Source organism: Rhododendron vialii, chromosome 11a (genome assembly GCF_030253575.1).
Source record: "Rhododendron vialii isolate Sample 1 chromosome 11a, ASM3025357v1".
NCBI lineage: Eukaryota > Viridiplantae > Streptophyta > Magnoliopsida > Ericales > Ericaceae > Rhododendron > Rhododendron vialii.
In genome coordinates, this window is record NC_080567.1 from 15708447 (window position 1) to 15724236 (window position 15790).

The window sequence follows — 15790 nt, forward strand, 5'->3', positions numbered from 1 at the left end:
CTGAATTAGCCCCATTAGTGTTGGTTAGTCAAAATTACTAACAAAGCCATTTTGCTTGGCTGTTGCAAATGCTCTTAATCCCAAACAAGGGTGAGGGAAATGTCTACGAGTGGGGTCAACTTGAGCCCGCTCAATTATCTAACAAACTAAGTCCTAAAATTACCCCAACTATTTATCCGAAACAAAAACAACTATGAAGGTTGTGAGAACCAATTTTGCAATTGGATGGTGAAGCTTGCTCATGAATTTTTAAGAAGATACAACATGATATGTAAGAGAAGTAATCAAGGAGCTTTTGAGTCTAAGACGCCGTTTGTGACTAACTTGACTTTGGAGAAAGGGATGAGAGGTAAAGAGGTCCTACCGGACTTACCAAATTTGTAACACACAAATCCGAGTCCCGTAATAAAGAATGCGAAAAGATGCATACCATTATTTTTTCACCGATCGTGAATTAAATTAAGGGTTCAATCATCTGTCATCTATGATATGCTTTGTTAGTTTGTTACAAGGGAAAAAAAAATCCTTTGATTCGATCTCTGATTGAAGTTGCAATAATTGTTGTGGAAGCTTTTTGAACGATTGAACGGTGGATAATTACTTCAACTTTTCATGTCAAGAAGGTTGAAGAAACGAGTTTCGTTGAGGGCTTGAATCGATAGATTAAACTTGAAAGCTGTGTGCCTGTGTGTGATTCTTGAGACGTAGAGCGTGGTTGTTGTGAAACTTGCAGAAGAAGCGATGTGACGCCCTGTCCTTGGGAGTTCCAGGAAGTGGTCGACCGGCCTGAGGGCGGTTGAGACCCGGGCGGAAGCTGTCTGGCCGATGACCAGAGAGGTTAGCTGGGGGTGGTTCCACCTCGCTTGGTGAAGTGTAACTATAAATAATAGATGATGATCCTACCTTGTATAAGGCCTTTTAAAGCTGTATGGGTGTCAAAGCTCATTGGAATTTCACAGTTAAACGTGCTCACTTTGGAGTAATCTAGGAATGGGTAACTTCACCGAAAAGTTTGATGAGGTTTGGTATTCAAAGGAATAATATTGTACAGAACGGAAGTGAGTCGTTACAATCGGCGCGGAGAGGGGAGCTAAGTATGGCAAGATATTCTTTGAATATGTTGATTAATTTAATATAACTTAATTTTCTATACAAGAAGATATTTGATTATGGTTTTAAAGAAATTACTTTAAACCAAAAGAGAGAATTTCGTTCTTGTTTAGCTCTTCCATTAGCGTTAACTTGAGTGGGCCGCATCTTTGGACTAGCCTAACTTTCTAACCCGTTTAATAAATCGGCATATTAGTCTAAAGTCTAAATGAAATAATTTCATAGAAGTTTTAAGTCCATGGGTAATTTTCTGTGCACACAATCAATACGGCCCATCAGTACTCTGTCATAGTACAGACCTAAATTGGCTTTCCAACTTATAGTAGTTGCTACTAGATTTATTAATTATAGCAAGGGTCAAGTCAAGAGATGGTCTTAAATTAAATTACTCCCTCCATGACTCCGTTCCTATTTTTTAGTCTCAATTAATACTTTTTGTTGTCTAAAAAATATTGTCTCACTTCCAAACCAAGAGGGTTATAGTTGATGAAAGTTCTATTTTACCCTTGAACTTTTAAATCAATAGTACTCAGAACAAATATAAAAAACAATGATTGCTAAAGTTAGCAATGCATGTTAAAAAAATGCTCACATTGTAATAATCAAAATTAGCAATCTCTTAACCAATAATCAAATTTGGACATTTCAATAATTAAAAGTAATAATGTGGGACTTCACATTGCTAACTTTAGCAATCCTCTAAATGAATAATCAAAAGCTGACGTGGCAAGTTTTGATTATTCACTTTTGATTATTACATTGCGGATGCTCTTACAACCACCTTCTCTCTCTAAAAATAGGCGTGTAGATCGGCTGCACAAAAAAAATCCAGTGAACGGTGAAACCGGTCCAGACCGATCTGATCCATACCTTTTGAATTTTGTCCGTGAATTAATGGTCCGGACATTAATTTGAAAATTAAAAAATCTTGAGATACAGACTATGATTGAATTTTCATTTAAAAACCATAGATTATCCGAACTGGACCATGAGATATTTAAGAAATAAAAAATAATAATATATATGTAAAATATACTAGGAGTAAATACTTACTATAATTTTACACCTATTTCTATATTATACATAATAGTATCATACAATAGCTTGTATATGCATGCGTCCATACATATATGTATTTATTTTCGTTAAATTTGGTTGTCTTCTCTCTAACTCTCAAACTGCCAACTCCTATTGAATCTCTGTTACTGAATAGCGGATGTGCATGTATTTAATGTAGTTTATGTTCTAGTATATGATATAATGTGTTTGAGAACTTGGAATTTTTGGCTCTTTTTTAATGTTTTGTCCTTATTAAAAAAATTTGTGTTTATTCGTTTTACGACAAATTTGTGTGAATTTTTGATTCATCTTGATGAGAGGAATCGGACATTTTTTTTTACTTTTACCCTAGTATTTTTTTTGTAATATCCAAGAGACTTTATCTTGGATATTTTCAAAATATTTGGGTAAAAATCATAATTTTTATTTTAAGTATGCTTTTTGGGCTTTATCTTGGATATTTTCAGAAATATTTGGATAAAATTCAGAATTTCTACTCTTTCGATTCCTCTCGTCGAGATGAATCAATAATTTACAAAATTTTAACGCAAAACTAACAAAAGCAAAACTTTTTTGAGTAAGGACAAAAAAAGAAAAAGTAGAACAATCTAAGCATAACATAGTGGGTCTTTTTAAGGCCCTGTTCCGCTAAGGTTTTTATTTTTTAGTATTTATTTTACGCTTTACGAGATAAGTCATTATCTCACCATACATTATCTTTAATTAAAAAAATAAGTACTCCTAGTTAATGGAACGGAGCCTTAAAGGGTGTTTCTGGTAGTAAATAAATTGTGAGAAAAAATTTGTTGCAATCAAGTTGTTAGATATTTTTGGTAGTAAATAACTTGTTGAAAAATGTCAAGTTATTTTCGGTAATGAATAAATTGTAGATGTGTATGTGAGTGAAAAATTATTGAGAAATAAGTTGTTGACAAGTTGTTAGTTAATGTGAACAACATGCTAAGATATCAAAATTTGTTGATTTATGTGAACGAGACGTGGTAAAAATGCCTTACTTTTTTTTTCCCTCAAATTGTTACCGGAACACCCCTTAAAAATCTTGTGGGTCTTTGATCCTTTTGCTTTTGATACACAGAACTCGGGTTTGAATTTTTTTGCTCGATCTACACGCCTATGAATTTAGAGAGAAGGCTGTGTCTAATGGAGAGAGAAAAATGTGTATCAGTGAATTTAATGCCTCAAACGGGGCTAGCCTTTTTGACTGACAATTTTACCCACAATGCAAATTTTTATTGGTGAGAAACACCACCTAACAAAGTAGACGTGTTGCCCTTGGGGCAATGAATAGTTAGGCTTTCCTGGAACTTGCTTCAAGCAATGTGAACACAAACTCTATTTGAGTTGAATTCCGATGTCAAACGAGTAGCAATTGCAGCAGCTTCTGTGGATGTTTCCTAAATGTTGTAGGTGATTCAACTCAAAACTCCAAAGTTCTATTTGATTAGCGAGAAAAATAAAATAAAAAGTGAAAATAATAGAAAATGAAGTGAAAGAGAAGAAAAAGAAAATGTAATTTTTTTCCAACATCCGTTAGATTAGGATGGAAGTTTTGCAAGAAAATAAAATATAATTGTTTGAAAAGGAGGAAAGTTGTCCAAATTAGAAGAGAAAATGTGGAGAAACAAGGTAAAAAGGGGAGTTAGAGTAATTATTGTTGATTTTCTTGAAAAAATAAAATTCTCCTGCACATTTTGTGAGAAAAAGTGAGGTAAGCTCTCAAGCTTTAGAGAATTGTACAGGAAAGTTCACTTTCTTCCACTTTCTAGGATATTCTTGCTAAGTGAACACAAAAAAAAAAACTTCTTCCATCATTTTTTAAGTGTCCTGCTTCGTAATTTCAGCTTATTAAAAAGACATCATCATTACACTTTTCACATCAACTTTTACCTCCACTTTATCTCATTACCATCTATGAAAACATCATCATTATATTTTTACTCACTAACTTTTCAAAATGGAATCTACTTTTAGGGACAAAATGGAAAATTCACCAACTTTTACCCACAAACTTAATAAAATGGACACTTATTAAGGGACAGTCCAAAATGAAATACTAGACTCTAAAAAAGCGACGAAAGGGAGTATGTTTTTTCTTCTTCTTCTCTTTCTTGCCTTTTCTACCATTATTTCGCTAATCAAACAGATCCCAAGAGAGAGCTATTACTTAAATTGAAATTAATCCAATGTTTAGATTAGAATTTGTTTTTGTGCTTCAGGGGACTTTCGATAAGGTTTACTGCTCGCCTAAATGATTTGAACTGCTCATTTTAGGGGAATTGATCCATTAAGCATATTCTATGTACATAAAATGACAATTGGCTTACATTTGTATTACATGTCATTCTGTAATTCCAATTGGTCTTCCTAGGGCCGCTCGCGGTCCGGTTTGGTTTGAATTTCTAGAAATCCGAGAACCGAACAGCTGGTCACGGTTTTTTTCAAAATGAAATCCGCGTCCGGACCAAAAGTTCTATGGTCCGATTCCAATTCAATCCATGACTCGTGGATCGGTTATGATTTTATCCACGAATTTTGTTACATAAGCAAGCAAAAATTAAACACTAGCCTATTATCACACACTCTGTTAATTAGCAGGTTCCAACTCTTGAGTCATTTCAGAACCAACAGTGAACAAAAGGTTGTTAAATTCCAGAAAATACAACAACGATTCATAAGCAAATGGACCATAAGTGGTGCATGTGGTCAGCTAGTGGTAAACATACATGATAAGGGGCATGCGTGTTGTGCACGATCTGAGCCGTCGAATTATACATCTGACGAATGAAAGTGCAGGCGTCTTTGCTGATATTGAAGGTCTCAGTATATGACAACAGCCAAATTTCCAAGTTTGGTTCTTCTCATTATAAGAGTTCAAGGAAGTATTCTACAAGATTGTTTAATATATATATTTTTTGATAAGCATGATTGTTATAGTGTTATATCTTTGCAAAACTGGAATTTGATTATGTTCCCTGAAATACCTCTTAGGAACCGAATAGGACATATATCTTTATATATATATATATATATATATATATATATATATATATATATATATATATTTATAAATAATAAAAATAATAAATTCTCACGGTTCGGTTCGGTTAATCCACGGTTTCGTAATGAAAATTCGCGGACTGAATCGTGAGTCACAGTCTTTTAATTTTTCAATCCGTGTCTGGACCATTAATTCACAGACAAAATCCAAAAGGTACGGATAAGATCGGTCTGGACCGAATTCACGGTTCACCGGATTTTCTGTGCAGCCCTAGGTCTCCTCCTCGAGCAAAAACAAAAAAAAGTAATCATGCGTTTCTTGCCTCTATCCGAAAACAAGAAAAGATGATTTCCAGTAGATCCAGCTTATAATCCAACATAAATATAAGTGTGCATATTGGAACAGCTTATTATATCGCCTAAGTCTAAACCAACAAAGATACGATCGAAGGATTTTTTATTAGGGTACAAACAACAGCAAACTACAATGGTTTCCGTTTCTTAAGAATAAACGATGATATCGCAGTTTTCCTTACGGAACAAACTACAATGGTTTCCCATTTCTTATGAAGAGACAATTTGTATGAACTGGCAATTTGTATCTTAGGGTACTATATATGGTTTCCCGTTTCTTACTATGAACTGGCAATTTGTATCTCGTACTTAGCCATGATTGTTGTTGTTTGCTCCTTGTACCAATACGAATTCGTTCCATCGCTAGTTGAGTAGTCTGAGCTGTCACCGATATAAGTAGGTGGATTGAGCACATTAATCCCCACAGAATACAAATAATGGAATGGTTTTGGGGGTGGCATGATCTCCACTACTCCTTCCAACATTTTCACCACAACACTCATTGGCGGCCTGGCCTCTGGTGAATCCTGAACACACCACAATGCCACCATAGCCATTCTTTGTGCTCTCTCTCTATCCATCTCTTCTATTCCATACGAAAGTGTTAGTGTTGCCAACTCACCTTTTTCATACTCATCCCAAACATGTTTCGGGAACCAATCAAGGCTATCAGTGAACCCCACTTTAGCATTCCTCCTCCTCCCTACTATCTCAAACAAAAGCATGCCAAAGCTATAAACATCGCATTTGTAAGTGATAGGATAGTTATTGAGAAGAAACTCAGGAGCCGAATAACCAGGGGTCCCTTTATATCCTGTGGGAGAGTCATGGGTGCTGTCTCTATTGCAAAGCTTTGCAAGGCCAAAATCTGCAACCTTAGGGTTAAAATTCACATCCAATAGCACATTCCCGGGCTTTATGTCATAGTGAATGATTCTCTGCTCACACTCTTCATGCAAGTAAGCTATGCCTTTTGCCGTTCCAATCGCAATTTCAGGTAGCTTATTCCAGTCAATTCTTTGTGTATCATCGCTGAACAAGTATTTATCCAGCGATCCATTTTCCATGTACTCGTATACTAACGCGCTCATTAAATGATCATAGGAAAAACCGTATAGCCTCACTAGGTTTATATGATAAGTCCTTCCTATAGTGCTCACCTCTGCCATGAACTGCTCCTCGGCTCTTTTATCATGCAAGCTCCTTTTGAGAACCTTTACGGCAATCTTGACTCCATTTGGAAATTGTCCTTTGTAAACTACTCCAAAGCCTCCTGAACCCAACACCGTAGAGTAGTTAGTCGTGAAGTTACATAACTGTTGGGCTGTGAATCTTACGGGCTTTTCCTTGGCCAGGTCTCGGAGGAACCGCTCCATTGTGGGTGCATCGATTTCCCAAAGTTGAACCGCATACGAGGTCGGCGGTATTGTTGCAACGGCATGTGGTACTGTAGCAACGGCATGTTGCAGCTCTGACACAATTGCCCTTCTCAATTTCCTCGCACAAGCGCATGAGATGACGCAGATTATTATGAGTACTACAATAGTCACTATTATGCCTGCAAGTTGAAAAACAGTCATATCGGTAGATGAGTTGGTCGGATATGGTCATTGGTTATATGCAAACTTGTTTCAGAATGAACTTTACCAGCAGCTCTTGTGCCTGCATTGTTGTTGGGTGGTGGAGGAGGCCAGGGGTAGGAATCCCCATTAGTAGACATCTCTGTTTCTGAGAATGAGCTTACCAACAGCTCTTGTGCCTGTATTGTTTCGCCTCTAGTTAATGTTGATTGAAATATCATATAAAATCATTTGATTTGATGACTACAAAAATCAAACAGAATATTTCATGATTCCACACAAATGATCAAAACTGCTTTATTTGTTTAAAATATTTTTGAAAGATCTTTGTAAAAAATTGGCTCAGTAGGATATCGGTAAAGAGTTTATCGATTCTATGCTCAATTTGCTAACAGAAAATTGAGCAAAAACTTGATTTTAAGGATCGTTGTATAAAATCAGCTCAGTCAAATATTGGTGAAGGCTTTATTGGTTCTATGCCCAATTTGCTAATAGAAAGCTAAGGAAAAAATTGATAGCTCTTATCGATATCCAACTAAGTTGTTTTTTTTACAAGAATGCTTAAAAAAAGCTTTTAAAAAAATTGAACACACCAAATGGTGTTTCCATAGCAGGCTGTATCAGTAGAAGTTAGTCCCATTGAAAGAAAGCTTTATAATTGCGTTGAGTGACCACATACCAACAATCAGACAAGGATACTCAGCCGATGAGAATTCTGCTATCACCACTGAATGCTGCCGTAACACTGCGGGCTTTTTTCCTTTAGTCCTTCTTCCGTCGTCCTTTGAGGGAGAGAGAGAGAGAGAGAGGTCTTTTAAGCATGGGGCCGGGAATTGGAAACTGTGATTTTAAAGAGGAGATAAGTGAGCAAGCTTCTCCATCCAATGTGACGTGAGTGGCTTCTTCCTCTTTCACAATCAAAGAAACTGCCGAAAGCAAAGTTGGAAATTGTGATTTTAAAAGAGGAATTGTTTTGGTTTAATAAGTCAAAATGACCTCTCTCTCTCTCTTTGACTTTTTTTCTCCATCCAATGTGAAGTGAGTGGCTTCTTCTTCCGCTTTCACAATCTGAGAAACTGCCAAAACCTTTCCAAAACCAGAGACAAACCAACTTTAGAAGGAAAATTGGGCTACTCAAAGAGATGACTAATCAACCCGTGACATTAAATGCTGGCACATGGTAAGGTACGATTTGGAAGATTTTTTTTGGAGAGAAGTGGTAGGAACAAAGAAAATTGACAAAGAAAAACCCTTAAGGTGTACATGAACGGTTCAGATTTACTGTGCAGTGCATCTGAGCCGTTCATGTACACTTTAAGAGTATTTTCTTTGCATTTAACATTTCTCTTTTTTGGATGGTAGGTGAAAAAAGGAACGATTTTCGCATCCCATTTTCTTCATTTCACTAATTTGTTTTTGTCTTTAGTCAAATTGAAATTACTAAACTACCCTTACCTCTTGAGTCACTTTTTTCATATGAAGGGCAATTTGGTACTTTCAAATAAATAAAGACAAAAAAAATGAGTGCCAATAAATAAAAAAAGAGTGTGGAAATCATTCTCAAAAAAAAAAATTATACTTGTAACTTGTTTATTTTTTGGGAGAACCGACAACATAAAAAGGTCATGTTTGGTAGCTATTCTATTTTCAGTTTTCTGCTTTCATTTTTAGAATTTTCAAAAATTAAATTTGAAAGTTTGTTTGGTGCACTACTTTCACTTCCAAATTATGGTAATTACATTATGAACACATTGAACGACTCGGATCATTAAAATTCGATCAGAAAAGGGGGAGTCCACATTTTAACTAAAATGAGGACCCCCTCATTTGAAACAAACCGTGTGTGTGTGTTTTATAATACAATTTTTTATATAAATAATACATTTTTTTTGCTTCTTTTTAACATACGAGAATTATACATAATAGTATATTTATACCAATGTTTACAATAATTACAAGATATGAGAATAATCAATAAATCACCGCAATAAAAATAGAAAATATAATTATTTTATTATTTTAAATTTAATAGTTTAGAAAGTAAAATATTTTTAAAAAGCCCAATTCTAGCCCATCCAAAATTATGTTAGGCTACAAGTGAAAACTCGTTAAAGAGAGTAAAGAGAGAAACTCAACATGAGAGTAAGAGAAGATTGGCTATTTAAGTAGCTCTTTTCTTTAATTAAAAAAATTGAATATTTAAGATTAGATTATCTCAAATTCAAAGGAATATATAGAGAGTGTGTACAGTACGCATGTATTAAGGGTGTGTACCATAGGTCTACATGAAAGAAAAACAATGAGAGATAACATAAACCAAAGATCAGGATGAGTTATACGTAACACTTGAATATTTTTAATCAAAAATGATATTGGTACCAACGGGTACCGTAGGGAAAATGCACCGACGATTGCGCCGGGCCGTCTCTGGCCACCGGACGGTCGATCCGAGCCGTCCAAAAATTTAAAAAAAAAAAAAACCGAGTGGGCCTCCGCGAGAATCAACGACATTCAACATGCGTAGGTGCTCGATTTAAACACTTTATTTTTTCGTATATACATGTATATACGCTATTTGTCGATACCAATAGTAGGACTCTTCTTAACCGACTAAAGAACCGTACTGAATACAAACTGCAGTGATCTGAAGTGGGCCCTATCAAAACGTGTTTTGTTTTATGATATCCAGCCCTCTGAACCGACCACATGATATGTGGCGAAAACACTTTTCCAAACTACTTTTCAGTTTCTCGGCTTCATGCTTAAAAGAAAAATGGGCAAATTTCACTCAGACCCCCTGAGGTATCTGATAATAACAGAAGATACCCCTTAGTTTTTAAAAATAACAGAGACCTCCCCTATTTCATAGTTTGGGTTTCATTCCGATAGTTCCAGACGGAAAATGTACGGAAATGTATGAAAAGTGAAATTTTCAATTTTATTTAGTTCTACAGCTATCTTAGGGCTCTTGTTGAAAGTCTTAGAGCAAAAAATTAATTATGATCATTTAGGATAAAATAATCAAAAAAATAAGATCTTCGCACTGATTCAAATGGATTAAAATTAGAGTACTTAAGTATCTTCTCTTCATTTGATACTATGGCTCTCTCGAGGCTCTCATTGAAAGTTTGGAGTCAAAAATTAACTATGACCATTTAGGGTAAAATGATACAAAAAAAAATAAAAATCTTAGCACCACTTCAAACGAATTAAAAATTAGAGCACTTAAGTATCTGCTTTTCATTTGGTTTTACGGTTTTCTTAGGGCTCTCATTGAAAGCCCTAGAGCGAAAAGTTATTTATGATCCTTTAGGATAAAATAATCAGAAAAATAAAATTTTTACACCGATTCAAATGAATTGAAAATTTGAGCACGTAAGTATCTCCTTTTCGTTTAGTTCTATGGCTATCTTAGGGCTCTTATTGAAAATCTTAGAACCAAAAATTAACTATGACACTTTAGGATAAAATAATCAAAAAAATAAGATCTTCGCACCGATTCAAATGGATTAAAAATTGGAACACTTAAGTATTTGTTCTTTATTGAAAGCCCTAAAACCAAATGAAGAGCAAAAATTTAAATGTTCCAATTTTTAATCGGTTTGAATCGGTGCGAAGATTTTATTTTTTTAATTATTTTATCCTAAATGATCATAATTAATTTTTGGCTCTAGGGCTTTCAATGAGAGCCTTAGAAGAGTCATAGAGCCAAATAACAGATACTTAAGTACTCCAATTTCAATTCGTTTGAATCAGTGCGAAGATCTTACTTTTCTTATTATTTTATCCTAAATGATCATAATTAATTTTTGGCTCTAGGACTTTCAATGAGAGCCCTAAGATAGCTGTAGAACTAAATAAAATTGAAAATTTCATTTTCCGTGCATTTCCGTACATTTTCCATCCATTTCACTAGCAGAACTAACGGAATGAAACCCAAACTGTGAAATATGGGAGGTCTCTGTCATTTTTGAAAACTAAGGGGTATCTTCTGTCATTATTAGATACCTCAGGGGGTCTAAGTGAAATTTGCCCAAGAAAATTACATAGGTCTCTCTTTTTTTTCTCTTTTTTTTTTTTGGCAGGATTATCTCATCTCCTGTTATCAGTAAAAGTTAGTTGAGTGGTCACATTCTAACAATCAGGCATGCAAGGGTATCTACTCTGCCGATGAGTCGGGCGATGACAACTCTCTGCTTTATTTCACCGCTGGAATGCTGCAGTAACACCACTGGCCTTTTTCCTTGAGTTCTTCGGCCCTCGTCCTTTGCCTAACTGAGAGAGAGAGAGAGAGAGAGGGGGAGGGGAATTCCCAACCCCATTGTTTTATTGTGGGCTCAATGGGGAATTACGTGAGTAGTTTCTTCCTCTTTCGCAATCAAAGAACTATCAAACCAGAAGACTTAATCAACGTGAGTAGTTCTTGTAAATGTTTTGTCTAAAAGTTTTTTCGGTAATTTTTTAACTTTTTGTTGACCTTTTTCTCGTAATTAATTTTTGGATTAATAGTTTATCTCGACAATAGAAATTACTCCCTACGTTCCTTATTTAGAGTCCAGTATTTCATTTTGGGCTGTCCCTTAATAAGTATCCATTTTGTAAAGTTAGTGAGTAAAAGTTGGTGCATTGTCTATTTTGTCTCTAAAAGTAGATTCCATTTTAAAAAGTTAGTGAGTAAAAATGTAACGATGATGGGTAAATAGGAAAAGTAAAGGAAAAAGTTGATGTGAAAGGTATAATGATGATGTCTTTTTAATAAGTTGGAGTTACGAATTAGGACACTTAAAAAGGGACGAAGGAAATAGTAAAATATAAAAATGTAGGCTGGTGTTGCAAAAAGTTTATATTTATAAGACAATACTTTAGACCAAAAAGATAATTATTTGATATTTTTTTCGTTTTTAGTGAATTTTTTTTTTGTTTTTAGTCAAAATTTTGTACTTTTTAGACTCTTCTCGTCGAGAAGGATGATTAATCAAAAAAATATAATGCAAATTTAACAAAAATTTAAAAAGATGCACAAAACACACAAAACAAAGAAGATGAAAAAAATTACAATAATGAAATGGTAAGGTATGATTTGGAATATTTATGGGATGTTAAGTGGAAAAAATAAAATACAAGTGACTACCTCAAAGCTAGTTTAAATTGCCAGTGTAACGGTACTTTTCCTTATTTTAACTAGTGATAGATATAATTTATCTCACTTTAAATTCATTTTTGCCCCATTCTATATAAGAGTTTTGTACTTAGGCAAAAAATGAGTCAAAATAGAATCTTTATCCACAAAATTCCCAAATGTAGCGCTAGTTTGTTTATTCTTCAAAACAAATCAAGAGTTTCATTCAGAGGCAGAACATTTTCTGCTATGAAGATTGTAAAGAATAGGCTTCGAAATTGTATGTGTAAACAATGGATGCATGATAGTTTGGGTTTGTATATAGAAAGATGTTTTTGAAACTATTACAAACGAGACTATCATTTATTGTTTTCAAAGTATGAAAAGTCGTCGAGGTCAATTATAAATCAAAGCTGCACTTTGTTATTAATATATATCTACTTTTTGACTAACTTGTTAATCCTAATTGTTTTTTCAATTAGCAACTAAAAAAGTGAATTACACAGTTCAAATTTTCGACCCCACTTCTCGAAAATTCTGGCTCCACTTAGTAACTTGTCGAAGCAGCTAACAAATCAACTCTAGTAGGAAAATGGGCTACTCAACAGAGGACTAATTCGTTAACGTGTGAGAGGAGGAGTTTTGAGAGCTTCTCTCTAAACCCAAGAGAGAGAAAGCCCTCTTCACATCTTTTACGTACCAATTCATCGAAAAAAAGGTTGTTTAGTACATGCAAAACCCGAGAAAAGTTCTGAATCCAAGTTTATAGATCATTTAAGACAGGGAGATGAACAAAAAAAAACACACAAACATACGTGTTGTTCATCGTAGTTTCCAATAGCTTTGACCGAATCCTCTACCGCGGTCTTAGGAGGCCAGGATTAAAAGAAACCGAACTGGATAGCTTAACACATAATTTCCACCTTTTTCTTTCACAGAACGCAAGGCTGTTAAACCCAGCAGGGTCAGCACGAAACCCCTGTATGTATATATAGATGAAGTTGTACGTGCTTAACCATATTATATCATAATCAGAATTACCCATGGAAATGTGCCCCAATCTCCTATGCCATAAAATGGAGGAATCTCATCAATAATGTTGCGCTTAATGCCAATGTAAACATGCAGGGTTAAAAGACTTTGTTTAAAATTAGCATCCAAATTTAATTTGTACAAATCACTAATTGGTGTGTACAACTTTCTTCAAATAGGTAGGGTGATTAGGAACCAAAACCTTTCCATTAACAATATTTTTTTCCCAAGAAAAAGTATACCCATTCAATTTATTAAAACAACCTATACGGCATCTACAAAAAATCATCCAGATACAAATTAAGCCATACTTTAGCTACTGATCATGATCACATGAAAGCAGAGATAGAGAAAAAACAGACCCTAAAAGAGACGAAACAAATGTCGAACTCCTAAACATGAGCTATTACCCGTACCCATCCACACCGTAATCTTAAACGGCAAATGTGGAGCTAGTATCTAGACACCGGGCGCCTCGGGATGACGGAGCTCCATATCAAAGACAACATCAAACCTGTGGAAATCAGTCAAAGACCCACCGGACTAAATCTAGACATAAATCCGGACTCAATCAGGACAAAAAACAAAATAAAGAAAACCCTAATCCTAACCATCTGCCTTTCCGATTAAGCCTACATAACCGCCACCATGACCGGTGAACAGATCCAGCCACCATCAGAGCACCACCGCCCGAAACCCCACCAACCACATCCCACGACCATCAGTTGCCACCGTAACCGAGTGGTAGCACACAAACCCACCATCCACCCAAACAAACCAGAGTAGAATGGATGGCAACAGATCTAACCGGATAACTAGACCATGCCACCAAACAGCACACAGCGATGAAGAAAAGGAAAGGAAAATACAAACATGCACCTGGGGAAAGGGAGAGAAAGAGAAGATAAAGGGAGAAAAGAGGGAAGAGGGAGAGAGCACCCTTACCCCCACCAAAAGAGGGGGAGATGAAGATGCGCAGTGGTGGCGACTAGGGTTTGGAGAGAGAGAGAGAGAGAGAGAGAGAGAGAGAGAGAGAGAGAGAGAGAGAGAGAGAGAGAGAGAGAGAGAGAGAGAGAGAGAGAGAGAGAGAGAGAGAGAGAGATTACACCATCCGTCCCAATTCTTTAGTTCCTTTTAGGAGTCCGTGCCACTTTTTAATTGATTATATCTTGCAATCTATAATCTTTTAGGTGATTTTGAAAATATTGTTTAAAAGAGCTCATTGAGATCTATCTATCTATCTTTTTTTTTGGACACAAGTGAGAGGTACTGCATTGATAAAGCCAATGACACTTACACAATGAAATTCATTATAGATAACTTGGACAAAGCCAAACTAATCATCTAACTGATACAATATGAGATAGAACGAGGTGATTGATGTCTCTCATCCCCAGCCCAGGCATGGCCTGACGCACCTTCTGCTGAGCGAAAAATTCATATATCCTATAGCAGTCTCAAAAAGAGATACATTGCTAGCCAAGAAAAAAAGACAACAAGAACACAGACGATCAGATGAATTTCGACAAAAAATGAGCACACTAATGAATTTCTAGCAAACCACTATTAGATGCATACTAATCTTCTCGAGCCTGAACAGTAAACAAATCGCCTAAAGGCGAACTTTATTACTCTCATAAGGAGAGACAAAACTCCCATAGATCTTGCGATCTAAATTCAGCTGCCCAAAAACTGCTGAACGGATCACAACCCTCACTGCCTCCACCACTGCTGCCACAAGGGCTCCGGCAACGGATTACATGCGGACAAACGACTCCGGTGATGGTGGAGCCCCCGGAATAGAGAGGGTCAGATCTGAGGGAGAAAAAAACGAAAAGAAAAAAACTATAGGGAAGATGGGGAAGAAAGAGGAGAGCGGATGGAGGAGGGGGAGCCCGGGGGGAGGAGGGAGAGGGGCACCTCCTCCCCCCCAGGCAGAAAAGCAAGGCAGACGTGGCTTCTCAAAATCGCCTTAAAGCTCTTAAAATCCTAAGAGAAGGTGGCTGTTTAAGATCTATCTAACAAGATCCATATTCCATAAAAATAGTATTACCAATTAAAAGTTATAATTTATTTTTTATTTGGTTGGAATAAGACGAGAGACAAAAGAATGAGGACGGAGGAGGGAGTACATGATAACCATCAGTCACCCTAGTGTTAGAATTCTATGAAGTGATTTTTGTGGTGTAAAACATGCTTAATAGATGCCTACAATTTTTTGTTTAATTTACCCTAAACCAAACCAAACCAAACCGAGTCTTATGTTCCAATTATTTGGGGTCGGTTACATGAATCCGTATCCTCAATTTGTTTAATTTACCCTAAACTTCGCAAAAGTCAAAGTGGTCCATATTTACATAAAGCCCCTTTACAAAATATACCTAACTCAACTATAACGAAGGAGGAAAACCAAAAATTAAATCAACTAAACTATGCTTCAAACATCATAAAAGAAAATGGGGTCCCATAAAAAATTAACCCATTTGGATATTGATAAGGGCTTGATTAGCTCATTTAA

The 15790-nt window shown here is 35.7% G+C and overlaps 1 protein-coding gene across 1 annotated transcript; it reads right to left on the bottom strand.

The window, feature by feature from the left end:
- Positions 1-5627: 5627 nt before the first annotated feature.
- LOC131308437 (rust resistance kinase Lr10-like) lies at positions 5628-8128 on the bottom strand. The gene is made up of 3 exons (XM_058335370.1): positions 7801-8128; positions 7189-7300; positions 5628-7099 (listed from the first exon to the last, which is right to left on the bottom strand). The coding sequence occupies exons 2-3, from the start codon at positions 7259-7261 to the stop codon at positions 5823-5825; spliced, it is 1350 nt and encodes a 449-aa protein (XP_058191353.1). The 5' UTR covers positions 7262-7300; positions 7801-8128; the 3' UTR covers positions 5628-5822.
- Positions 8129-15790: the final 7662 nt, after the last annotated feature.